General features: G+C 48.2%; 1 protein-coding gene across 1 annotated transcript in view; it reads left to right on the top strand.

The window, feature by feature from the left end:
- KIAA0586 (KIAA0586 ortholog) overlaps positions 1 to 26812 on the top strand; it is a 131240-nt gene extending 104428 nt beyond the window's left edge. Inside the window, exons 34-35 of the mRNA XM_048484666.1 lie at positions 11986 to 12042; positions 26715 to 26812. Of these exons, the coding sequence (XP_048340623.1) occupies positions 11986 to 12042; positions 26715 to 26812 (155 nt within the window). The remainder of the gene's footprint in view (positions 1 to 11985; positions 12043 to 26714) is intronic.
- Positions 26813 to 27590: the final 778 nt, after the last annotated feature.

The following is a 27590-nucleotide window of genomic DNA, read 5'->3' as shown; positions in this document are numbered from 1 at the left end:
CTGCCAAGCGCCACGATGGAACAGCGGCTAAAAACCAAACACACACTCTTTCCTGGAGCTTTTAATTTCCATCTCTTTGGAAGGCTTTAAGGGTGGGGGGCTGGGGAGAGCAATATTAAGCTCAGCATTATGGCTGCATTCTACAGCCACCTTTGTCGCTTAAGCTGCGAAACGCGACTAACGAAGATTACCCAATAGCGCTTGGCCTGATCACGCGTGGCTTTGATTTAAAATGCTTCCTGTCTCATTGTTCAAGGTGAAACAATCAAAGGAGGGCTTGCTAATTCCAACTCTGATGTTTATTATCCAATTCCTAGTAGACAGGTTCCCGCTTTCGTGCGCTGTAAGCAGAAATCGCATGAAAAAAATCAAGGACGGGTGTTTCCAGCATGTGGAATGAAGACTGAAGGAATATGCTGCCACAGGAGGTGGTGATGGCCACTAACCTGGATAGCTTTAAAAAGGGCTTGGACAGATTTATGGAGGAGAAGTCGATCTATGGCTACCAATCTTGATCCTCCTTGATCTCAGATTGCAAATGCCTTAACAGACCAGGTGATCGGGAGCAGCAGCAGCAGAAGGTCAGCTGCTTTCACCCTCCTGCACGTGTTGAGCTCCCAAAGGCACCTGGTGGGCCACTGGGCGAAAGTAGTGCAGAGTGCTGGACTCTGGTCTGATCCAGCAGGCTAGTTCTATGTTCTCATGCTTACTGTTTTTTTTTTTGAAGTGGTGCTAGTAGCTACGCGGGTGGACTCTAATCCTCGGAGAACCAGGTTTTGATTCTGCCACTCTCCACATGAGCGGCGGACTCTTATCTGGTGAACTGGGTTTGTTTCCCCATTCCTACACATGACCCGGCTTCACCTGGCTAGTTACAGTTCTCTCCAGACTCTCTGAGCCTCACCTACCTCAGGTGTCTGTTGTGGGGAGAGGAATGGAAGGAAGTTTGTAAGCCGCTTTGAGTTTCCTCAAAGGAGAGAAAGGTGGGGTGTAAATTCAAACCACCTCCTCCTCTTCCTCCTCCTCCTTTGTGTGTGTAATTGCGAACTCTGAGGCTTTCTGATTACATTTTTTACAAGAGTATTCAGTCTTAGATCCAAGCCTCCCCAACCTTCAGGCAATGCCTGGGAATCAAACCAGTTCCTCCAGATTAGATACGAGCTCCTTAACCTCCTCGCCCACTGCTGCTCAAGAATATTAGAGTTTTTTCCAGTAGAGGCGGGCGTGGCATGGCTCCGCTGGGCATCTCTTGCCTTGACCAAGCCCCGGCAGCGAAGTAAATATAAATCTAGCTGCACCTTGATGGCAAAAGCAACCAAGCACGATAAAACCACATTTCTTCACGCGTTAGATAAAAGTTAGATCTTCCACGCTGTGCTCAGTTTTCAGGATAAATCCAAACAAAAGCGTTTACCAAAAAGGGGCACAGGAATGTTTTGAAACGAACAAAAATGAATAAACGGCGTGGACGTGAAATGAACCAACCCCGTGAAGGTTCTGGAGGAAGGGAAGGGCTCCCGTAATCCGTGGTGCAAATTTAATGAGCGTAAGAATTAGGAATCGAACCTCTGTTTAGTCTGAGGAGGACCAAATTCCTCCCGCCGCAGCCACACAACTGTTTCTTGTTTGCCCCGACTCCGGTTGACTGTTGTTGCGTTCTGTTCACTCTCTCTCGGGCGGCGGCCGCCTGACGTTGTTCGAACCCGATTATTGTTTCCACTTTGTATTGTGTTGCCCTGTGGAGCGAGCCCCCATCTGGTTTGCATCAGACTGTTTTCACAGCCAGCAACTGCTGCCTTTTCTATATCCTGACACTTCGGGGCCCCCGCGCTATCAAAGCATAGCCGGGAGAGTCTGTCTGGCTGGGCCAATGCAGCTGTGCCCCAGTGGCTTGAAGCTATTTGCCGAATAATGGCGACTTAGAACTTGAACCGGTTCTTATTCCCACTGGTGTTGTATGTACAGTGAACAGAGTACAGTACTGCCAAGCGCCACGATGGAACAGCGGCTAAAAACCAAACACACACTGTTTCCTGGAGCTTTTAATTTCCATCTCTTTGGAAGGTTTGGTGGTGGGGGGCGGGGGGAGAGCAATATTAACCAGCATTGGAAACATCTGCGGAAGCCACCTTGTCTGCAGGCGAAAAGCAACGCACCTGCGCTGGTACTAATAAGCTGGCGCTGGCTGTGGCTGGATTGAAGTAACACATACATGACTCATTGTTTAAAGGGTCGAACACCGTCAAGGCAGGCTTGCTAATTCCAACTCTGATGTTTATTATCCAATTCCTGGTAGGGCGAGGTTCCATGCCGTGCGCTGTGGCGAAATGCGCTGAAAAAAAAAATCAAGGACGGGTGTTTCCAGCATGTGGAATGAAGACTGAAGGAATATGCTGCCACAGGAGGTGGTGATGGCCACTAACCTGGATAGCTTTAAAAAGGGCTTGGACAGATTTATGGAGGAGAAGTCGATCTATGGCTACCAATCTTGATCCTCCTTGATCTCAGATTGCAAATGCCTTAACAGACCAGGTGATCGGGAGCAGCAGCAGCAGAAGGCCGTTGCTTTCACCTCCTGCACGTGAGCTCCCAAAGGCACCTGGTGGGCCACTGCGAGTAGCAGAGTGCTGGACTCTGGTCTGATCCAGCAGGCTAGTTCTTATGTTCTTATGTTAATGTTTAAGTGTGGTGTAGTAGTTAAGCGTGGTGGACTCTAATCTGGAGAACCAGGTTTGATTCCTCACTCCTCCACATGAGCGGCGGACTCTTATCTGGTGAACTGGGTTTGTTTCCCCATTCCTACACATGACCCGGCTTCACCTGGCTAGTTACAGTTCTCTCCAGACTCTCTGAGCCTCACCTACCTCAGGTGTCTGTTGTGGGGAGAGGAATGGAAGGAAGTTTGTAAGCCGCTTTGAGTTTCCTCAAAGGAGAGAAAGGTGGGGTGTAAATTCAAACCACCTCCTCCTCTTCCTCCTCCTCCTTTGTGTGTGTAATTGCGAACTCTGAGGCTTTCTGATTACATTTTTTACAAGAGAGTATCTAGTCTGGGGTCCACTCCCCCACCTTCCAATGCCTTTTCTGATGCCCACCAAGGGTTTATAGAAAGTGGAGGACTTCACGTGGAAGTTTTGCTGAGCAGGGCTTCTGATTGGCCGTTGCTTCAGTAGCAGCCGCCACCAAAGCACAGGGGTCTTCACTGCGTGACTGAAAGTAAGCTGAGGTAGCCATTTTGTGGCTGGATCTGCCTCCTGTGGCAGCCATTTTGAACAGCTCCCCCCCACTCTGTGGTAGAATTCCAAAGGTGCCGGCAGGGTAAAAAAGATCAGGGACCCCAGCTTCGGGTGCAAAGGAGATGCAATAAGATCACCTACACACCACGAAAAATATTTGGAGCCTCTAGGGCTGTGGTGGCGAACCTTTGGCACTCCAGATGTTATGGACTACAATTCCCATCAGCCCCTGCCAGCATGGCCAATTGGCCATGCGTGGCGAAGTCCATGATCCCATAACTAAGGGAGTACTCAAAAGGTTCGCCACCACTCCCCTGATCTAGAGGAGCATTTATTTGTTTATTACTTAAAACCTATCCTGCCTTTCCTCATCGTTCAAGGCTGTTTACAGCAATCGTTCAAGGCTGTTTACAGCAATAATTCAAACATCCCCAGCTGAAACCAAAGATAAAATAGCAAGCCCCAAATCCCTCCTACTCCCCCATAAAAGATGTCTGTGGTTCAAACCCCCTCAAATGCCCTGGCAAACAGGCAGGCCTTGTGAGGATCTCAAAGGCCAGGGTGGCTCACCTCTTCAGAGAGTCCGTTTCCCAGAGCTGGAGCCACAACGGAATCGGCCGAAGCTCTGGTCAGTGGCAGGCCGGCCACTGTAGTTGGCACACAGGGACATACCAAAGGAGAAGGTCCTTCAAATAGGGGACAGTTCTTCAAAAACGGGAACAGATACTCAAGAAGGAAACATTAGTTGCCACTGGATAATTTATATTTGTATTTTAACGTTTTAATGGATTATGTAATACTAGCCGTAAAGCCCGTTGTACAAACAAATACAACAGGCTGTAGAAAGCTGGTGGGAATGGTGCCCTCTGAGGGGGGCAACTCCTCCTGCCTTCTCCCCTTGGACCTGCTGGCCCCCCACCTCTTTGCAAAGGTGGGATCCAGCTTTCCAAATGGGGGGGAAAGGGGAGTCAGCAGGGTGCCTATGAGGAAGTGGAGAGTTCCCCCCAAATCCATACGCAGCCCCATCCCTGGTTTATAAAGCTGCATCGAGGCTTTGCTAAGTGGAGGAAGCCACCAGGGTGCCTATGAAGATGGGGAGAGGTCCCCCATCTCCATAGGCACCCCCATGCTGTCTTTCCCCCTCCCCCCTTGCTTTCCAAGGCCCCCAGGCTTTGGGAAGCGGGGTGGGGAGGGCGATCTTGCATGCAGGATGGAGCTAGCTCTGTCCTGTATGCACAGTTGTGCTGTCGTTCCTCCGCACCCTGCTTCCCAAAGTCCAGGAGCCTTGAAAAATGGAGGGGGGAGACAGCCCAACTTGCTGTTTTGTGGCCTCTTCTCCCCCCACATTGCTTCCTGAGGCCCTCAGGAAGGGAGGTCGGGGGCCCTATCCCACATGCAGGCCCACTCCCCCCATCTCTGTCTGGGAAAGGGTGGATCGGGGAATCAGGAGGGTACTTGTGGGGCTGCCTGGGTTATTGTTTGGGAATTGGGAAAGGGTGGGTGGGAGAACCGGGACGGGACAGACGTAGCAGTGGTTAGGAAAGCTGCCGCTGCCCCGCTGCCACACGGGAGAGTTGGCCAATCGCTGCGCAGGACTCAAAGGACCTGGCTGCCAATGAGTCTGGTGCGGTGATTCGCTCAGGGTTTGTTGACCGACGTTCCAAAGGCTTAGACCAGTGATTCTCAACCAGTGTTCCGTGGTACCCTGGGGTACCATGAGCACGTCCCAGGGGTACCCTGACAATGCTACCGCCTACCCCCCACCCCCACCCCAGAATCAAATGGATTTTGAAGGGGCTTGGGGTTTGGAAACCTCATGGGCTTCCTTTAAACAACATTTAAAACAGCATTGTTTTATTTGCGTAAATGCAGTGTGGATTGGGAGGGTAGATTTAAAGGGAGCTTTCCCTTTAAATCCCCCCAAATCCATGCCGAATGTAGGCAAACAAACAACGCGGCTGTCAATGCTGCTTTCCCTCCCCTCCCCCTGCTTGCCACTCCCCCCACCTACAGGCCAAAAAAGGAAAAAACCCTTAAAAATGCAAAAAAAAAATCCAATGAACCTCAAGGGTACCCTGAGATACGAAGAGCAAGGTCAAGGGTACCGCGACGTCGAAAAGGTTGGGAAACACTGGCTTAGACGATTATAGATTAGAATTGTTATTGTGAACCAGTTTTATGATGGATTGTTGCTGGGAAATGGCAGGGTAGTAAATCTGAGAAACAGCAATAATAAAAAATAATAACGTTCTGTTAACACCAAAGTTAGGAGCCGCAGTTGATGCCAAGAAAAATCAGCATCTTCGGCAGGGCTAAAGCTGAGCAAGGCGATGAAATTCCATACTATCAAGTGTGATTTCATGCTTTTGACCAGGAACAGAGCTGTGTCCTCTGGCAGGGGCTTATCTGCTAAAAATGGCAGAAGAGAAGGATTTCCTGAGATTGGTTTCAGCATTTTGGTTCATAGACGTAGCTACCAGGTGCAGTCTTAATGGAAGGCAGGGTTCCCCCCCCCCCCCCCTTTGCTTAGGGGAACTATAACATCCAAATTCAAGGTGGTGCTACGTCAGTTCTGGTCACAGGCCCTTGTGAACAAATGTACGCTGGAAAGGAGGTACAAAATAAGCTAATTGAAGGAGGGTGGGGGTGAAATATGCCGAGATCAAACCAACTGAACTAGTTTGGTTCAGGAGACAAATTAATCCATTCGGTTCATTTTGGAAGGAGAATAATAGACTCCAAAGAAGCCTTCACCAGGCCCTCTAGTACAGTGATGGCGAACCTTTTCGAGACCGAGTGCCCAAATTGCAACCAAAACCAATTACCGTATATACTCGTGTATGAGTCGACCCGCATATAAGTCGAGGTACCTAATTTTACCACAAAAAACTGGGAAAACTCATTGATTTCATGCATTATAGAAGTCGAGGGTGAGAAATTCACTAGCAGCTGCTGGTAGAATTTCAAAAATAACAAATAGATGCACCAATAAAATTACATCAATTATGAGGCATCAGTAGGTTAAGTGTTTTTGAATATTTATTTCAAAGAAAAACAGTAAACTGGCTCCTGTAAAATGGAAGAAGGAGGGTCAACAGAACAATATGGGTATCAACAATAACTTTAAAAAAAGGTACAAAACCTTGAAGCTCAATCAGCAACTAAGCTAAAACCCAAGAGTTAAAATCCTTCAAAACTTGATTCCTCATCATCATCTGTAGCATGACCAGAATGTGAAGCTCCAACTTAGATTTTTAAGAGGGATATTGCTATCAGAAATGGAAAATCTACACTATTGGCTTCCATTTAGCAAACAATGGGGGATGGGGCAGCACCCAGCTGAGGGATCAATAACTTTGGATCCCCTGACCCCAAACTTCACCAGAACCTGGCTGGTATCATAAAGAGACTCTCCTGATGAGACCAGCCAGGTTTACAATGGACTAGACCCCAAAATAGTAGCCCCATTTACCTAATAGCTCCCCATTGAAAACTAATGGGGGAATGTAGGTGGGCACCTCCTTTGGGGGTCCATAACTTTGGACCCCCTGAACCAAACTTTACCAAACTTGGCTGTGGTGTCATCAGGAGTGTCTTCTGAGGGTACCCTGAATTTAATTTGATGTTGCTAATAAAAACTGCCACCCACTGCTGGTCGGCATTAAGTAAAAAACTTGCACACAAAAAATTTTAATGACTCACGATATATAAGTCGAGGGGCTTTTCAGCATTAAAAATGTGCTGAAAAGGGGATTCAGAGCTTATACATGAGGTATATATGAATGCAATTTAATGTGCAGTATGTGCCCACACTGACAATTTAACCTGGATACTGAGGTTTTTGTTTAGAAAAAATAGTTGGTTCTGAGCTGCACATTACTCAGGAGTAAGCTTGGTGAAGCAATCGTGCAACACTTCGAATGGGTGAATCACGACCCTAGGAGGGTTTACTCAGAAGCAAGCCCCATTGCCAGCGACTGAGTTTACTCCCAGGTAAAGGATCGTGCCTAGGCCAGCCTAGATGTGTGTGTGTGGGTGGGTGGGTGATTTTCCGCCCCCTCACATGACAATCTCTGCATGTGTGCCCACAGAGAGGGCTCTGAGTGCCACCTCTGGCACCCGTGCCATAGGTTCGCCACCACTGCTCTAGTGTAAGCACCTGTTCAATTCTGGAAATCCAAAGGTACAGCATCCGGACAGGTGGCTGTCCAGAATCTAAAAACCTCTAGCGAGGGAAAGCCCTTCCTTGTAACTTGTAACCAGCTCCTAGTAACTGGTACTGTTGTCATACTCCTCTCACCATTGGTAGACCTCTCCTAAAGTTTCTCCAAATCCACGCCCTACAAGGAGGGACTTAGGGAGCTGGGTATGCTTAGTTTGGTGAGGAGAAGGTTAAGAGGTGACATGATAGCCATGTTTAGATATATGAAGGGATGTCATGTTGGTGAGGGAGATAGCTTGTTTTCTGCTGCTCCAGAGACTAGGACCAGGAGGAATGGGTTCAAGGTGAAGGAAAAGAGATTCCATCTAAACATTAGGAAAAACTTTCTATCAGTAAGGGCTGTTCGACAGTGGAATGCACTACCTTGGTAGAGTCTCCTTCTTTGGAGGTTTTTAAAGAGGCTGGATGGCCATCTGTCGGAAGTGCTTTGATTGTGTGTTCCTGCACTGCAGGGGGTTGGACTGGATGGCCCTTGGGGTCTCTTCCAGGTTGCAGGCAGCATGGTTGCTCACAGGGGGCGCCTTCTGTGATCATATCCAACCTGTGTTGCGCCGCCTGCATTGGCTTCCAGTCGAGTTCCGAATCATCCTCAAGGTGTGGGTGTTAACCTTTAAGGCCTTAACCGGCCTGGGACCCTTGTACCTTCAGGACCGCATTACCCCATATGTCCCTACCCGGCCTCTGCGCTCAGCAGAGGCCAATTTGCTGGTGGTTCCTGGCCCCTCAATGATGTGACTGGCCTCCACTTGGGCCAGGGCCTTTTCAGCCCTGGCCCCTGCCTGGTGGAACACTCTCCCTCCAGCTGTCCGGGCCCTGCGGGATCTTGGCGAATTCTGCAGGGCCTGTAGGACTGAGTTGTTCCGCCGGGCTTTTGGAGTGTCCAGTCGCTGAGAGTGTCCCTCCCTTTTTATTCCTCTGGTCCGGAGTTCCCATTGTCATCTGCGGGACCCACTTCTCTGTTTTGCTTTCCCCCTCTCTGGAGGATTTTATTTGGGGTTACTGCGTGACGCCGTCTTTGTTAATCTTATCGCTGTGTTTTAATTAATTTTAATGGGGTTGTTTGTATGGGTTATTGTACACCGTGTAGAAGTTGTGTTGTACACCACTCAGAGCCCTTCGGGGGTAGAGCAGTATATAAAACCCATAAATAAATAAATATGATTCTATGATTCTACACCTTCACGCAACTCAAGCCTAGATCTGAGTCGATCATCTTGCTGGTGCAGTATTTTTTTAATTGTTTCTTTGAAACCGTCTCAGTCCTTTCCCCAAATCGAGTTAGAGACATGCTAATAAAATAATCAGCAGCGAAAAGCGAGGGGGATATGCATTTTAAAAACCACACGCACAGAGCCAGAGTCGTTAACATTGAGACGGCAGCAGAGAGTTCAATAAATCACTCAGAAAGCAGAGAAGATCAGAGCTAAACAAATACGCCAAATGTCTTACGTGGGGGGGGGGGGGGTGTCTTGGCCCGGAGCCTAAACGAGAATAACGAAAAGTGTCAGGCGATACTCCCAGGGAAGACTGTTTCAGAGGCGCTGTCGTTCGGTGGTGTTTCCAAAGAATCCTCGCTGTGCCTGATAACAGAAGGCAATTTTTCTTGAAAGGTTTGCTCATTCCAGCCGACTTTCCCTGCAGTGTGCAGGTAGAGGGGAGTATTGGTGTGCTTCTGGCTACTCTCACAGGGCTGCAGAGGGTCCTTAGCTGGCAGATCTGTTTACCCTAAAACTTGCCCCAGAATCTCCTCCCCTCCTGTCATTTAAGCCCAATTGATCTAGCCTTCCCTTCTGCAGAAACAGAACAAGGCAATTATACACTGCCCCATGCTGAAGGGAGATTCTCTTTGGGGCAGAGCTTCCGTTACAGACGCCTTTTCCCTCCCCTCGCACTCAATGCGCGGCAGATCCCGTAATCCCTGCTGTTTGCGAGAGCAGGCAAAGTGCGGCCTTTCCCCCTGCTTCGAAGGCAAGACAAAACAAATGTCGCCGCCTCGCTCCGCTCTGCTTTCACCCTCCCCAGTGACCAGAAGGGCTTTTAAAAACTTTATTTCAACTTCAGGAATTTGTACCATATTAGATCTATTGAAATAATGATAGCTCTGATACAAGAATGTTGAAATAAAAAAAATTAAAACTACAGGGGGAAACTGCACAAAATGGATATTTCTACTGGGAAAGTTTGGGGGGCATCTAAAATGGAGGATGGACGGCGATGAAGGGAGCAAACGCAAGTTGCACGCAGCTACACTCAACTGCGAATATTCAAATGTCTAGTCACAGCACAATACCGATAGGCCCAACCAAAAGGGGAACGCCCCCCTGATCATGTGACCAGCAACACCCCACACCTTGGCAAGCAAAAGCCGACCTTTCGCTAGATACGCAAGATAAATATGTTGCAGTCCAGAAAACAATTACAATGGAGAAAACAGGATGATTAAAAAAAAAAAAACAATAACAGAATGGGAATCAAAGATCGCAAATTGACTTCTTCCAAACCGGCGGTGAGTAGTACATGTCTGATGGGCCTCAGCCTTTTTCGAGGGCTGTCTCAGATGCTTTCAAAATGACTTACGAGTGCTCGCACGGAGCGCAATAAACAGCTTTTTCTCATTCCATGAAAGCATCTGCGGCACGTGCCTTTTCACACAATTAAGCTCTCGCCTTGTCATAAATACGTCTCAGTCTTGCATTTAGATTTCCAGAAGACTTTGGACATGATTCAGAAAACCAACTTGTAGGCCAGTGATGGCGAACCTTTTTGAGACCGAGTGCCCAAATTGCAACCCAAACCCCATTTATTTATCGCAAAGTGCCGACCCGGCAATTTAACCTGAATGCTGAGGTTTTAGTTTAGAAAAAAACGGTTGGCTCCCTCTTCCTCCGCCCCACCTGCTTGAGCAGGGGCTAGCCTGCTCTAGCCTCCAGCAAGTCCCGTGTGCACTGCTCTGTGTCTCTCTAGCATCTCTGCCTCCTCCGTGCCCCCCCCCCTCGGGCAGCAGCCACCCAGAGCACAGGCACCAGGCCCGCCAGCCGAGTCCTCCCTGCTCACCACCGTGAGCGCACGTCGTGCTCAGTGGCCCAGGCCAGCCTAGATGTGTGTATCACACTCAAGATGTGATTTTCCACCCCCCACATGACAAACTCTGTGTGCGTGTGCCCACAGAGAGGGCTACAGGTGCCACCTCTGGCACCCGTGCTATAGGTTCGCCATCACTGTTGTAGGCCTTGGGGAGAACTCTCAGTGGGACAGAAGCCTTCAAGACAGGGATGTACCGCCCAGGGGGACATATGGGTCAAATGTCCCCAGGCTGCAGCCATTTAGTCATATGGGGGGGGGGGGACGGAAAATCGCCCCTCACACCCTTCCTCCTGGGTCTATACACTGACTTCAAAACAAGAAAATGTTGTCAAAATTTTTTATTTCCACTGTGTGCCATTGGCTGTTGCTGTGTTCAGATTTGTGAGTTGGGGCATGTTCTGTAATGTGATGGTGACTTTGAGATGACCTGGTGCATACAAAAATGTTGCTTGGTCGTGGTGGGGGAGGGTGGCCGCCCATACGGGCTACATTTTCCCTAGATGTGCCCCTGCTTGAAGGGAGACTGGCAGAAATACTTTTCATTGGGCAGAAAGATCTAGTTTCGTTCTACATGGACCTATAATTATTGACACACAAAGAATGCCAGGGAATTGGGGCCAGTCCTTTTTACCGTCACAAGATTGTTCTGTTAAAAGGAGTAATAAGAACAGTTATCAACAAAACAGTCACCCCTGAAATATTGAAAATGGTGCTAAATTTCGCTTCTCAATCTTCAATGAAGGAAGTACCAACATGTTCTAGTGCACAGGTGTCAAACTCGCGGCCCTCCAGATGTTATGGACTACAGTTCCCGTCATCCCCTGCCAGCATGGTGCTGGCAGGGGATGGTGGGAACTGTAGTCCATAGCATCTGGAGGGCCGCGAGTTTGACACCTATGTTCTAGAATATTCTATTGCCTGGCAAAGGGCCTATACCAAGACCTCAAAGAGCTGCTCTCCAGCAGAGGCCTCAACCGCAGAGACCTCAAACTTGTTACTGTATTATAGAGGAGCATACCTCTAGAGCAGGGGTCCCCAATGTAGTGCCAGTGGGTGCCGTGGTACCCACAGACACCTTTCCCAGTGTCCACCAAGTGTTTTTAGAAAGGACCAGGTGGGGCTTTTCCCAGCAAGGCTTCCGATTGGCCATTGGAGTTTTGATTTACCATGCAGATTTTAAAATAATGTTGCTTTGGAGCAGCTACCCCCACACCACAGAAGGATCTTCAGTGTGGGTCTAAAAGTAAGCTGTGGCAGCCATTTTGTGGCTGATACCGCCTCTTAAAGCAGCCATTTTGTGGCTGCACCCCACCGCACCCTGTCCGGATTCCAAATGTGGCTGCCGGCTGAAAAAGCTCGGGGACCCCTGCTCTAGAGTCTTGCCTTGAATCCCTTTCCAGAATATTACCCTTGATCTAACAAACACAATTTTTTCCACCTGTTCAGACTTCCAGAGTGATGCAGATAGGACGCACGTTGAGCCTGACAGCTACCTGCTTGCAGGTAAGACATAAGGACAGCATTCCCAGTCACTGGCCTTTTCAGCACACCTCATTTACCCCATGTTGAAAATGTTTTGGCTCCTACCCTTTAACACAATGTTTGTCCCGACTCACTACCTCAAAACATTTCACGGCTGGTGTGCGTGCGTGTGTATGTGTAGGGGGGAGGGGTAATTTGTTGAAGCGATGGTCTGCTGGTGCATTGCTTCACTGGTCAGCACCCAGTCCAAAGAAAGCCACCATGGTTAACAAAGGAGGTTGAGGAAACTATCAGAAACAAGACAACTTTTAGAAAATGGAAGTCCAGCTCGACTGATGAAGAATACGAGAAGGAACACAAATGGTGGCAAAAGAAAAGCAAGTTAGCTGTAAGGGAGGCAAAAAAGGATCATGAGGAACGCATGGCTGCGAACGTCAAGACCAGCAACAAACAGTTCTTCAAGTACATCAAAAGTAGGAAGCCAACTGGGGAAGCAGTAGGCCCTTTAGATGACGAAGGAACAAAAGGCGTGGTAAAAGATGACAGGGAGATTGCAAAGAAGCTGAATGAATTCTTTGCATCTGTCTTCACCCAACAGGAGGTGAGGGAAATTCCTGCACCTGAACCAAGCTTCATAGGGGGCGAATCCGAGGAACTAGCGAAGATAGTGGTAGACAAGGAAGAAGTTCTGGCATCCATTGATAAATTAAATGCTACCTGGCCCAGATTGCATTCACCCAAGAGTTCTTAAAGAGCTCAAGCATGAAACTTGCTGATCTTTTCACATTAATATGCAACTTATCGCTGAAATCAGCCTCCATCCCTGAAGACTGGAAGACGGCCAATGTCACACCAATCTTTAAGAAAGGATCTAAGGGGGGACCCAGGAAATTACAGGCTAGTCAGTTTGACATCTGTTCCTGGTAAATTAGTAGAATCTATCATTAAAGATAAAATTATAAAACATGTAGAAAAGCAAGACCTACTGAGGAAGAGTCAGCATGGCTTTTGCAGAGGCAAGTCCTATACTATAGTTCTTTGAGGGTGTAAACAGGCATGTGGATAAGGGGGAACCAGTGGCAGAGCCTTCCTGCTTAGGGACAGGGGGTACCCTATGTCCCTGGGCGCCCCCCATTTGGTCACGTGGGGGGGCGCCAACATTTCAGGGTCGTTTGTGTGTTTTAAAAATTTTTAAGTGTTCTTTCATGTTCCGGCCTGCAGGGGAGCAATTTTAAGGCTAGCGGCACCAAAATTTCAGAGTATCATCTAGAGACTGTCCTGATGATACCACCCAAATTTGGTGATGTTTGGTTCAGGGGCAGCAAAGTTATGGACCTCCAAAGGGGGTGCCCCATCCCCATTGTTTTCAATGGGAGCTAACTGAGATGGGGGCTACCCATTTGATGGACCATAACTTTGGTCCCCCTGAACATAACTTCACCAAACTTGGGTGGAATCATAAGAATAGTTACCAGATGATACCCTGAAAATTTGGTGTCACTAGCTTTAAAAATACACCCCTTCCAGGCACCCCAATAAATTTGCCCAAGATTCTTCGTTTTGCAGTGACTTTGCTCCACTGTAGCCAATGGGGAATTTCTGAGTGTGTAGGCAGGCTGCACATTTTTGAAGATAGAGGCACCAGACTTTCAGGGTGGCTCCAGGAGGGCCTCCTGGTAATAGCATCCAGGTTTGGAGACCTTTGCTTCTGGGGGTTCAATTTTATGGGCCCCCAAAAGGCTTATTTTGTTTCCCCGCTCCTGCACATGAAAGCCTGTGGGCTGAGTTCTCTCATAACTCTCTCAACTCCCCCCCCCACTCCAGAAGCAAAGCTCACCAAGCTTGGATGCTATTACTCAAGGCCTTCAAGGCACCTTGAAAGTCTGGCGCCAGTTTGCCTAGGTACGCCCCTGACCAGTGGACATTATCTACTTGGATTTCCAAAAGGCTTTTGACAAAGTTCCTCACCAGAGACTACTGAGAAAACTCATCAATGAAGGAATAAGAGGGGAAGTCCTTCTATGGATTAAAAACTGGTTGAGAAACAGGAAGCAAAGGGTGGGTATAAATGGGAAGTTCTCACAATGGAGAGATGTAGGGAGTGGTGTCCCCCAAGGATCCGTTTTGGGACCAGTGCTCCTTAACCTATTCATAAATGACCTGGAAGTAGGGGTGGGCAGCGTGGTGGCCAAGTTTGCAGATGATACCAAATTATGTAGGGTGGTGAGAACCACAAAGGATTGTGAAAGAGCTCCAAGCGGACCTTGATAAATTAGGTGAGTGGGCTAAGAAATGGCAAATGCAGTTCAGTGTAGCAAAATGTAAAAAATGAGAATTGCACTTGAGGGAACCCAAAAAAAATCCCAATACTGCAACGCTACAGGGGTCCAGTGCTATCAGTCACAGACCAGGAAAGGGATTTGGGCTTCCTTAGTTGATAGTTCCATGGGAATGTCAACTCAGTGCATAACAGCTGGCAGAAAAAAGCAGAAACTCTATGGAAGGGGATAATTATGAAAGGAATTAATAATAAAACTGCAAAGATTGTGTCGTGCCCTTATATAAGAAGCAGTGGTGCAACCACACTTTGGAGTACTATGTCGTCCAGTTCTGAGTCGCCACATCTCTTCAAAAAAGGATGCTCGAGAAAGAGAGATAGAAAAAGTGCAGAGAAGGGCAACAAGGATGATTGAGGGACTGGAGCACCTTCCTTATATGAGGAGAGGCTGCAGCGTTTGGGACTCTTTAGTTTGGAGAGGAGACAGTTGAGGGGGGATATGATTAAAGTCTATAAAATTATGCATGGGGTAGAAAATGTTGACAGAGAGAAATTTTTCTCTCTTTCTCACAATACTAGAACCAGGGGGCATACATTGAAAATGCTGGGGGGAAGAATGAGGACTGATAAAAGGAAACATTTCTTCACGCAATGTGTGATTGGTGTTTGGAATATGCTGCCACAGGAGGTGGTGATGGCCACTAACCTGGATAGCTTTAAAAGGGCAGATTTATGGAGGAGAAGTCTATCTATGGCTACCAATCTTGATCCTCCTTGATCTGAGATTGCAAATGCCTTAGCAGACCAGGTGCTCGGGAGCAGCAGCAGCAGCAGAAGGCCATTGCTTTCACATCCTGCACATGAGCTCCCAAAGGTCACTGTGAGTAGCAGAGTTTTGGGCTAGATGGACTCTGGTCTGATCCAGCAGGCGCTTTCTTATGTTCTTATTTGTTAATCCACCGAAACATTGCTTTATTGCTGTGCCAAAACAAAGTCTTTTTAAAAAAGCAAATGAGGAAACGGCAGACTAGGCTTTGAGGGGGAAGTTGAGCGATGGCACAGGGGCCTGGGAAACGGCCCGGCTTTTCGGCAGGGAATTTAAAACATTCCAAGTATGACCGTGCAGCATGGGAAGCTGGCTCAGACACGTTTCAGGGTAAAAGATGGTGGTGAAAGGCATTTCCCAAAAAGATGGACTGTAAGGTAAATGAAACATTTCTGGCACCAGTGCGGGAAATTGAAGGACAGGAACACGGGCGTATCTACAATAAATAGCACCCAGGGCAAGCAGTGAAATCCCTCTCCTCGGGGGCATGGTGGCTGGCGGCTCTCTGCTTCTTAGGCAGAGGCAATGAAGGGAGTGCAAGAGGTAAGAAGAACCCCCCTATTTCATGTGTCCCTTCTATGCAGTCCCAGAAGGGGAAACAGCCCACCCCTCCCCCAACCTCAAACACTTCCAGCCGACCTGGAAAAGCTGTCCCGAGGCCACCTCCGCCGTGCAGGTGTTTCCCTTGGGCGAACTGCTCCTTAGCAGGCCAACAGGGGCATTCTTGCTGCATCCAGGCTGAGCAAGCAAGGGGTGCCAGGCCTTCTAAACGGCTTGTGCGGAAAAGGCCGTTATCTCTCAGCTGAATGGTTTCTTCTCCTTCAGGCCCCATCTCTGGATCAGCGTCAGGGTCTGAGTCCTCGTTTCCAGGGGTGTTGACATTTCTGCTCAGATGGGCAAAACCTCAGACCAGAGGTTATTGAGCCTGCGGGCACCTTTGAAATTCGGATACAGAGTGGCGAGCGCAACCACACAGCGGCCCCTGTGGGTGAGAGGTGTACATAGACCCCCACCCAGAAGAAGCCTGAGACATAATTTTTTACAGTATTCTGGGAACGGGGAGCAAGAGAGAAAATAAAACCAGCAGATGCCACCAAAACAACATTCTTTGAACTACGCTGCTGATCAGATATCCAGTCAAAAACTCTGGCTTGCAGGAGCTCCACCTGGCCTCATCCTCCTTCTCAAAACATTTGACAGACACCAAGAAAGGTGTTTGCGGGTGCCCCTGGGCCCTGTGTCGGGGTCCCTTGCCCAAGGCCACAATGGGCCCTGAACTTTGGGCTCTGGCTTTCCTGGTGCTCTCCTTTCCCTGTCATCTGGCTTGCCTCTGCCCTTCTTCTGGCTCTTGTTTGTCAGCCTTATCTTGCTCCTGACTTCATTTACCACCCACAATATATGACTATCAGGGCAGGTTATCTGAAGGCAGTGGTGGCGAACCTTTGGCACTGCAGATGTTATGGACTACAATTCCCATCAGCCAGTTGGCCATGCTGGCAGGGGCTGATGGGAATTGTAGTCTATAACATCTGGAGTGCCAAAGGTTCACCACCACAGTCCTAAGGCCTGGCACCAGGGGCGTACCCCCCCCCAGGGGAACAGATGTGATCAAATGTCCCAGGGCTGTGGCCATTTACTCACATGGGGGTGGAAACTTTCCCCCCACACCCCTCCTTCTTCCCTCTGGGTCCATACAATGACTTCAAGACCTGGTGCAAAAAAAGTTGTTTGGTTGTCGAAGGCTTTCATGGCCAGAATCACTGGGATGCTGTGTGGTTTCCGGGCTGTATGGCCGTGTTCTAGCAGCATAAGTATTACAGGATAAGTAAGAACAAAAAGGATATCCTCTGAAGATGCCAGCCACAGATGCAGGCGAAACGTCAGGAGAGAATGCTGCTAGAACACGGCCATACAGCCCGGAAACCACACAGTACCCCAGTTGTTTGGTTGTTGGGAGTCGGGGGGAGTGTGGCAGCCGCCCATACGGAGGGGCTGTGATTTTGCTCCAGGCTACATTTTTACTAAATACACCTCTGTATGGCACATTATTGGCGGTCCTTCAATCCTTGGCCACGGTCAGCTTTCGGAGAGGGGATCTCCCCAACAGTACCATCCAGACGTACGTCTGCTTTGAGTCGCGAGGAAAGGGAAAAGAAACAGAGCTCAGCAGATAAGGAAGAGTGGCTGTCATGAAAAGAAAATCACTGCTTTTCTGCTGGAAGTGTTGAATTGAGAGGATTGTGGGCAGGTGCTTGGGGCTGCATAGAGTAAATCTGAAATGATGCCATTGGGAAGGGGGGAATTCATATGCTACCAAACCCTTGAGTTTGGAAGTCAGCATTCAAGAGAGCAAAATATCCAGAATCTGGCGGTGAAAGAAACAGGCTATTTGTGTAGCCTTTGGACCTAGCCTGAGGGATATTTTTGCAGGTGCTCTATCCATAGGGGCTAGTAGTTTTAATGTTGTATTAAGTGGCAGGTGTGTGAAGTGAAAGGGGTCACCGTGCCTGTAATGCGGCCAAGTTTTTGGTCCATTTTTCCACCGAGGCAGCGGCAAGCAATGGGATCTCAAGGCAAGAGATCCATAATGAAATCATAGCATCTGAAGAAAACAAGGATCCTGCTGGATCAGACCAAAAAAAATGTATCCGATATAGAATTCTGAGTCAGATAACTGCCAACTGGAGGATGAGATAGTAACAGCTTTTGTTCCCATTGCTCTACCCCATAAGCTGATATCGAGAGTCTTGTGGGGGTGGATTCTATGTACTTATTCTGTCATGGCAGAGCTGCTTTCTTCCAGTGTAAGCAAACGTCTCTTGATGCAAGAAACTATTTTGAATAATAACTCTTGAGAGACCTCTCCTATACAAATCTGTCTAATCACTACACTCTGAGGCAAAGCATCCCTTATTTGTTCTCCATCCTCTTTTACATGTTCTCTGAGACAGGTCCATACATTATAAATCTTCTGGAAACTGGACCAGTCGGCAAAACGAGGACAGTAAGAACATTTTCCTACAGACCATCCCAGAGTTTACTTTTGGATAACTCCCGGCCCCGTGCATACAAAAACTGCCCCCCCTTCCCCCCATGAGATCTGCTTTGCATTGCCTGCTGCCCCCGCCTTCTCCTGTGCCCCCACCCACCAGCCTCTGCCCACCTGCCAGAGAAGTGGCCAAGAAGCTGAGGGCACCCTTTCCCTCCGCTCCTCCCCAGGGCACAATTTGGGGGGAGGGTGCAGTTTCAGAACTTGCTCCGGGGCTCGTTTTCTGCAGGTCCGCCACTGGCAGCGGGGAATCGGACCCCGTCCCCCAGATTACAGTCCACAGCTCTGAACCGCTATGCCATGTTGGCTCTCTCAAATATATATATATTTTCTCACCTGGGAGTGCCAACTACAGTCACAGCTTGTGGGGCAAATGTAAACACCCCAGCCCGTGTCTTTTCCTTCTTTTGGAAGAAAAGAATTGAACCCTTTTTAACTTTAATTCGTTCCAAAACACTGCTTTTGGAATCTCCTGCACCCCTTTTAACTCCACTACTATAATGAAGGTGAGACTTAGCCGGGATTTGCTTTGGATCGTGTCACCCCAGATTGTATGGGCTTGCTCCATGTTCCGGCTCTTGACTATTAGACGGAAGCGCACGTTTTTAAAACAAATTTTTAGTGGTTGGAATTGACGTTTTTGATGCTTTGAAGAGCTCGGATTAACCCGTTCTCATCACTTCTCATGATCTGCTCTGGTTAGGGAGGCTGACAAGGTAATCCAGGGTATCTGTGCAGAGGCAGGCCGTATAATGCCCAGGTCTGCTCTAGGAGGACTGATCTCTGTAGTCTGAGGATCAAGTGTAATCCTGGAAGATTTCCAGGCCTCACCTGGGGATTGGCAATCCTACCACCAGTTGATGCCTAAGCCTGTGAAACAGAAGCCATCCTTTGCACCAGAGGTGTGGGGGCGGGGGGAAACAGCACCCAGGGCAAAACCTGCTCTGGGTGCCCCCACCCCCCACTTACCTGGCTGGGCTGTCAGGTGCCCCTCGGCCCCGCCAGGCTACTCCACCAGCCGAAGGAGCAGCCTGGCGGGTCCCGGCTGAGGGTAGGGGTGTAGGGGTGATTCTCTGCCCCCCTCTGTGACCAGTTGGCATGCGCCTGGAGACGGGAAAACTGCATCTGTTCATCTCTTGCCTTGAAAAGCCTACAGCAGAGGTGTCCAACTCTGGTGCTTCAGAGTGTGCTGGATGAGACGGGTCTCTCAGAATATTTTGGGCTTTCTTTAGGCTTTAAATTTCTGGGCGTTATGATTAAAGAGGACTTGACCTGGGGTGTACAGACTGCCGAGGTGGTTAAGAAGGCCCAGCAAAGACTGTACTATCTAAGACTTTTAAGGAAACAACAACTGAATGGAAAACTCCTGGTGTCCTTTTACCGCTGTGCTATAGAGAGTGTCTTGACCTACTGCATCTGTGTATGGTTCTCCAGTTGCACAGTGGCAGATAGGAAGGCGCTCCAAAGGGTGATCACTACTGCACAGAGGATTATCGAAACACCCTCTCCCCTCCTTGGAAGAACTCTATAATTCCCGAAGCCTAAAGGGAAGCCCAAGAATATTCTGAGAGACCCGTCTCATCCAGCACACTCTCTTTTTGAACTATTTACCATCTGGCCAGGCTTGATACAGGTCTATCAAAACTAGGACAAAGAGGCTTAGAGACAGCTTCTACTCTAGAGCTGTGGCGATGCTGAACTCCGCGGCTTTGTTGTTGATAATGTTGTTAGAGGCTGTGTAGGGAAGGATGGAGTGGAAGCCCGAAAGTGAGGATGGGGAATGCTATGGAGTCCTGAAATTGTGTGTTGTTGCATGCGAGGGAATGCTGCTGTAAATTTCGTTGTGCGTGCACAATGACAATAAAATGCTTATGCTTATGCTTCATGGACTACAATTCTCATCAGCAGGGAATTGTAGTCCATGAACATCTGAAGCACCAGAGTTGGACACCCCTGTCCTATGGGATCATGGACTTGACAGCAAGATTTAAAAATGCGTAATGTTGACCTGTTGATTTCTCCTTTGCCACAGCTGCTTAGTTGCCTCAGCTGCCTCAGCATTAACCGCAGTGGGCTTGATACACTTGGATTCTGTCCGCCAGAAGTTGCTGTTGATTTTGTAACCTTGAGACGGCGAGAAGGGGAGACAGAGGGGCCAAAGGCGTACAGGAATTTATGTGCATAAACTCTGGGCCTGGCTGTTCTGACAAGCGGTGCGATTAATATAAACCAGACCGGAGCGAATGGAAAGTTAGTTTTCTGGGCCCGCAGAGACTTTGCAATAATCTCTTAGTTTAGAAACCGGCCCATCATTAAGCAGAACTTCAAAGTGCTTTGGAAACGGATATCCTTTGTACGGTTGCGTCTTCTGTATTCACGGGTGTATTTTTATATAGTTCTGTAATGGAGCGTTTTGGAGATCTCTCTCTTTTTGATGAGAAGACAGCAAGGGACTATAAAGCAGGATTGCGTGCCACTGTAGCTGGCGTTCAGCCTTCAGCGTTATCAATATGGCGGCACTGTTTTGCGCTTAGGTGTGATGTCTAAGGCGTGGAGTTTTTGGCACCTTCACATTCACACCAGAGGTGAGGACGGCGATTCCTGCAAACACGTAGGATCCGGGGAATGATTTTTTCTTTACTCAACCACCAGAGCACCTGTTGAAACAGTGACATCATGGAACGCAGCATGATGATATTCGAAGGTAATGTCGAAAAATACCAGTTTCTATTAATGCAATCTTAGGGCGCTTGACATTTCAGATTTTTTCCATCTTGAGGTGTGCAGGGCTTTTTCTCATGTTTACAGTCTTGGAACTTTTGCTTGGATTCTCTGAGCACTGGTGAAGAAGAAGAGAAGAGTTTTGGATTTATATCCCCCCTTTCTCTCCTGCAGGAGACTCAAAGGGGCTTACAATCTCCTTACCCTTCTCCCCTCACAACAAACACCCTGCTTGAAGTGGGGTAGAGACTGAAGCTCGAAGCTGTGACTAGCCCCAAGGTCACCCAGCTGGCACGTGTGTAGAGGAGTGCACAGGCTAATCTGAATTCCCCAGATAAGCCTCCACAGCTCAGGCGGCAGAGCTGGGAATCAAACCCGGTTCCTCCAGATTAGATACACGAGCTCTTAACCTCCTATGCCACTCCTATGCCATGGGATACAATCTCAGCTGTACAGTAACTTCCCATGAAGCCCTGGTCAGGTCTTGAACTGAGAACCCAGAGTAGCATGTATTCAACATTCCTCATCATCTGTTTCTTACAGGGAAGATCACCAGTTGGCTTCTCTTGCAACCGAGTGGACATTTTCAGTGTCATTTCCAGTCATATGTTTTTTTAAATAATTTTTTATTGTATAGAATATTGTTATATTTGTTACATTCAATATGTTTATTCAAACTATACATTTTCCTTTTCTCCCCCCTCCCCTTCTTTCCATTGTTAGATTTATTCAAGCAAGCGGCAGAAGGTTCATTCTTCTTATTCTCTTGTTCCATAGTTCTTCATTAAAATCAGAAGCTTCTTCCATCCATTTCTCATGTAATGTCCACTTAATTTCATAATAATAATCTTCTAATTTCTTTCTGCTCTTGCCACCAAGCGTATTTTTGCCAGTCTCCTCAAAATTTCTAGCTGTATTTGTTCCCAAATATATTCTAACCGTTTTGAGACTGTCCATTTCTTGTTCTCTTTCCAGCCCAACGGCAACACTGCATGTGCTGCTCTAATCATTATTTTATACATTGGTTCCAAGTCATATGTTTTTTTAACAGCTGTGAGGTCAAGGGAAAAATCTGGACGATACCTCTTTTTTTATATAAAAAAACCTCATTAGAAAAAGAAGAGTTGGTTTTTATACCCTGCTTTTCTCAATTTTTAAGGGTCTCAAGGTGGCTTACAAACTCCTTTCCCTTCCTCTCCCTACAAGCAGACTGCCCTGTGAAGTCAGGTGGGGTATGAGAGAGAATTCCTGAAGGGAACTGCTTGACAGGCCCAAGGTCTTGGCAGGCTTCATGTGTTGGAGCAGGGAAACAGATCCAGTCCATCAGAGAAGAGTCTGCCATTCTTAACCACTTCACCCCACGAACCTCTCTGGAGGTCTTATTCTTAAACGCAGCCTTTCGAAGGTTGCTAATGTACAGCTGGACTGCTAGCGTGGACAGTATAAAGGTCTTCCAGTGCTGTCAGCATAAAGCTAAATTCAAATCCTGTCATGCATAGATCACCATATCTGCTGTAGCAGCACTCGAGGGTTTTCATCAGGTCTTTCGAGGGCTAGGGAGCGGGAATGATAGCAAAACCGGGAAATAGTTTCCGAGGGGAACTGTTCTGCAGGAAAACATTTAGTTCATCTTTGTGGGTATTCTGTGCAGTTCCACATTGGGGATTGCGGTTGCACAGGCCAGCATCAGAGTAATTAGAAAGATTTTTCCCCCCTCTATTCCTTGAAGGAGCACTCAATCCTCCTCCTCTGCTCATTTAGGCAGGAAGTTTCCAGCCCAAACGGTCTTGTGAGGGTAGGGGAAAGAGTGCCTGTCCCTCACTTCTTTTGCTGACTCAAAGACAAAAAACAACTTATTTTGTTATTATTTATTAGATTCCTATGCTGCCCCTCCTCTTTTGGGCTCCGCTTTCTTTAGCAGCGTTATTTACCTCAGGATTTTACCTCAGGATTTTTTCAGAGGGGGAAAAAATGCTTTTGCTGTATTCTTTTGCTTTCCTTCATGGAAACAAAGTGGGATACTGTCTTGTTTTAAAAAAAATTCTTCTTGTGGGGCCAAAATGGGTCCCACATAAGGAATGCCTCCTCTGCTTGGGGAAGGTTCATGTTCCTGCAGCCCGTAAGTGCAACGTCGTATATTTGAAGAAGAAGAGTTTGGATTTTTATCCCCCCTTTCTCTCCTGCAGGAGACTCAAAGGGAGCTGACAATCTCTTACTTGCTTCCCCCCTCACAACAAACACCCTGTGAAGTGGAATTAGGGCTGAGAGAATCCGAGAAGCTGTGGCTAAAGCCCAAGGTCACCCAGCTGGCGCGTGTGTGGGAGTGCTGACAGCTAATCTGAATTCCCCAGATAAGCCTCCCACAGCTCAGGCGGCAGAAGCCAGGAATCAGAAACCTGGTTCCTCAGATTAAGTGCAGGCTCCTTAACCTCCTATGCCACTGCTGCTCTCAAGTCCAGTATCATCTTAAGAGACCAAGATTTTCAGGGTATGAGCTTTTAAGAATCAAAGCTTCCTTTGTCCACTATGAGTAGGAATGGACCCAAAGCCACATACATCATTTTCCTCTCCTCCATTTTATCCTTGAAACAATGTGAGGTAGGGTAGGCTGAGTGGGTGTGGCCCATGGTCACCCAGCAAGCTTCCCTGGCGTAGTGGGGCTTTGAACTTGCAATCCAACGGCCGTGCCACTCTGTGGGGATTCTTGGTTTTGTGAGGATTCCGCCCGGGCACTCTCCTGTCACGTTTAGCATCCCGCGGCTCGCGAGAGATCTGCTTGCATGTTGCAGCCCTGTTGGTATGGTTACTCTAGCACCCGTATCCCGTTGCCATGGCAGCAAACTGTTCTCTTCGGCCAGCTTTGGGACTGCTTAGCCATCCAATTGTTTGCTTTGAGTCGAGTTTGGACTTTAAACATGGCTGTAAGCTAAATGTTGCTAAACTTCTTAGGCGGGAATTTACAAGTCAAGTGCCTTAATAGCGCTTCTTCAGCGCAGCACTAGAGACAGCACTCCAGAGCTTGCAGGCCAAACAGGATCAGCCAAGGTTGGGACTTGGATGGGAGACCACCAAGGAAGACAGGGATTGCTATGCAGAGGAAGGCAATGGCAAACCACCTCTGTAGATCTCTTGCCTTGAAAACTCCATGCGGGGTTGCCAATTATTGTCACTAACTGGGTACCTGAGTATTCTCTAAGGCAGTGGTGGCGAACCTTTGGCACTCCAGATGTTATGGACTACAATTCCCATCAGCCCCTGCCAGCATGGCCAATTGGGAATGGTAGTCCGCAACTCAGGTAAGTGCCAATTAACCACCAGAAATACTCAGATCCCCAATTTGACCATCTTGGCAGGGGGGCTGATGGGGTAGTAGTCCGCATAACATCTGGAGTGCCGAGGTTAAGCCACCATGGCTCCTAGGGTCTTGTAGGGGGCAGGATGGTTTACCTTGTGAAAGCCAGCATTACAATATACTGTGATTTGAACCACTGTTTCAGACTGGGCTCCCCCCAGCCCCCTGTATTTCAAGGAACGTAGAAGCAGATGTATTGAGAACATCTCAGTAGGTACTTGAGAGGCACTTCCTGCTCTTAGAAGCTTAGCTAAGTTCCAGACATATTAGCCCTACCGGAATCTTGACCGAGGGTAGGCTGAGTGGTTGAACTCAAGGTGACGCCAGACGCGGAACCTTCCTAGAGTTCAGAAAGGAAAGAAACGGCTCTGTTCAGTGTTGGCCACCCTCCAGAAAGAGAAGGTTGAGGGGAGCTTCAACTTGGTTAGCTTGGTGAAGAGGAGATGAAGGCAGGAGAGTCAGGCGGCCTCTGCTGGTCTCTTTGGACATTCCCAGCAGCTCTTTGACTGCAAGCAGCTGTGGGAGAAAAGAGTTTATTGTGGACTCAAGAAGGCCTCTGGCTGGAGAGGTGGAGCAGGGAATTAGATGAAGGCAGGCAGCCTGTCGAGTCCCGCGGTGGAAGATAATTAAGTGAGGAAGCGAGAGGCCTAGCAGGAATATCCCTTCTTCACAGCGGAGGAAAATTTGCTATGCTCGCGCCGGTCGTGAGCTGGAAGATGATGAATTTGGCATGGCTCATTGAATTCACGAGACCCCCCCTCCAGGAGCTCTGGATTCTACATACTTACGAAGATTTCCGCGTCCTCAGCTTCCTGAACAGATACTTGTTCTCACTCGGCGTGCCTTCTGGGGGGAAAGCGATCTTGAAGATACAGGCTCCTGTGGATTCTAATTTCAGGCGAAGATGTTTGAGCTTATGATTAAGGGGTTGAATTCAGATCAGGTGGGGGCAGTTTTGCAATTCATTTGCGAATTCAGACAGTAAAACAAGAGGCTATATTTTGCACATAGTAGGCCTGTTTTACGGTGGTTCTCTGCCTCTCTGCCTGGAGTGTTTAAGGGGATTGGGGCGGCTGGGCTTGAAAGAGCTTCTGCTTTGCGTGCAGAAGGTCCCAAGTTGGATCCCCCACATCTCCACTTAAAAAGATCACGTGGTAGAAGATGTGAAGGACCTGCAGCAGCTAAACCCTGGAGAAGCCGAAATCTATGAGTAGACCAGGGGTCTGCAACCTGCGGACTCTCAGGCGTTTTGTGGATGCTCGTCCCATCAGCCCCTGCCAGCAATTGCCAAATGGCCATGTTGGCGGGGAGACTGATATGGTCCATAAGCATCTCAGGCTGGAATGAACCCTAATCTGATATCAATACCTAAGAACGGCGTGATGGAAGACCTCTGCCTAAGACCACAGGACCCGCTACCAGTCTGAAGTAAAACCAATACTGACATGGGACTGAACCAGGTTCAATGTAAAGGCAGCTTGAGCATGCAAAAGGCAAGCTTGACATTTAAGCATAAGCATAAGCATTTTATTGTCATTGTACTTTCGCGAGGCAAAATTTACAGCAAGCATTCCTCCGATGCGCACCATTTTCGAACTCCTTACATACCCCATCCCCTCACTTTCCCCTTCCTCCCACCCTATCCCTACACAGCCCCAAACACATCAACATGCGAAGCCCGCGGAGTTCAGCATAGCCACAGCTCTAGAGTGGTAGAAGCTGTCTCTCTAAAGCCTCTTTGTCCCTGGATTTTGATAGACCTGTATAATAAAAGATCTCTCGGATGGTAACGGAGTTCAAAAGAGAGAGTGTGCTGGATGAGGACAGGTCTCTCAAGAATATTTTACTTGGGCTTTCTTTAGGCTTCGGGAATTATAGAGTTCTTTCAAAGGAGGGGAGAGGGCAGCCGATAATCCTCTGTGCAGTAGTGATCACCCTTTGGAGCGCCTTCCTATCTGCCACACTGTGCAACTGGAGAACCATACACAGATGCAGTAGGTTTGTCTCAAATCAGCAGCTGGTACATTTGGCTCCTTAAAAAGTTCTCGGGGAATGTAAGGCTAACAAATTGTCAACCCCACATGGTCTTGCAAGACAGTTTGATTCCCCTTAAGGGCAGAGTCAAGGGGATCCCGTGGTCTTCATCTGCAGGTATTAATGCACATCATTGACTTTCAACAGCTCTGTCTTCATTGCTTTGTTTTGGAGCTGGTAATGGGTCATGGCTGCCGTGACTTTCTTGCAAAGAGGGCTGTGCTGTTGTTTTCAGTGACCACGTGAAGGTGCCACAAAGCGGGCAGCGAGCAGATTTCAGAGCGCACGGTGTGGAAAATGTGAATCGACAGGGTGGAAAACGTTCTGGTGACATCTTGCCCTACGCTGCATTGAAGGCGATGAAACCAGGTGGTTTTCGTGTGTCTTCCGTTTGCTTGGATTGGAGGGCTGACAACTGTTCTTTCTGTTCCAGAGAAGGGAAACGTGCCCCAGTTAAGTTCCCTTCCTGCACTAGCCAAGATGTCCGTGACGGTAAAAGCCGCATCGGCAGGCCTTGAGCATTCCCTTTAACAAAGTTCCATCCGGATGCGAAGTGGTGTTCACTCTTCTGAGCAGATACATGTTCGACTCTTCTGGAGTCTTGAATACATTTTGAGATTAATGTTTTAAAACATGAGGGAAGGGAAATGTTGACAGATGTTTGGAAATACTAACAGGGACAAATGTTTGGTGCAGACATGGCACCGACCAGATGTTTCATTTTGGCAACGGAATCTGCTTGCTTCGTTGGAATCTTTTTCTAAAAAAAAACCACCGTATTTCTCATGTGTGAATGTGTGTGCTATTTTTTTAACAAATAAACTATTTTTGATTTTTAAAAAGGGCACAGAATTGCTGAGTATTTCACAAGCCTTGTTGTTGTTTTTAATTTAATTTGGCGTGTGATCGCAGGGCAGGAGGATATATTTGGGCCTCAGGGTTGCCATTCCAATTGGGAAAGATTCCTTCCACCTAAAACGCTGTGGATTCTCCTCCTTTGGAGATTTTGAAGCAGAGGCTAGATGGCCCGCTGACAGCAATGCTGATTTTTGAACTAAGGCTCAAAAAGGATCTGCTTCCTGACCCCAAAGTGGCCACCGGCATTCCCCTGGACATGTAAGAAAAAGCCACGAGAGCTGAGCATTGACCCGTCCCTTTCTGTCGACCCTCTCATAATCTGCCTTAAGAACATAAGAAAGAGCCTACTGGATCAGACCAGAGTCCATCTAGTCCAGCTCTCTGCTACTCTCAGTGGCCCACCAGGTGCCTTTGGGGAGCTCAAGCATGCAGGATGTGAAAAGCTGATGGC

Source organism: Sphaerodactylus townsendi, linkage group LG02 (genome assembly GCF_021028975.2).
Source record: "Sphaerodactylus townsendi isolate TG3544 linkage group LG02, MPM_Stown_v2.3, whole genome shotgun sequence".
Classification (NCBI taxonomy): domain Eukaryota; kingdom Metazoa; phylum Chordata; class Lepidosauria; order Squamata; family Sphaerodactylidae; genus Sphaerodactylus; species Sphaerodactylus townsendi.
Note: the sequence above shows the minus strand (reverse complement) of the source record. Positions and strands in the feature narration are given on the sequence as shown.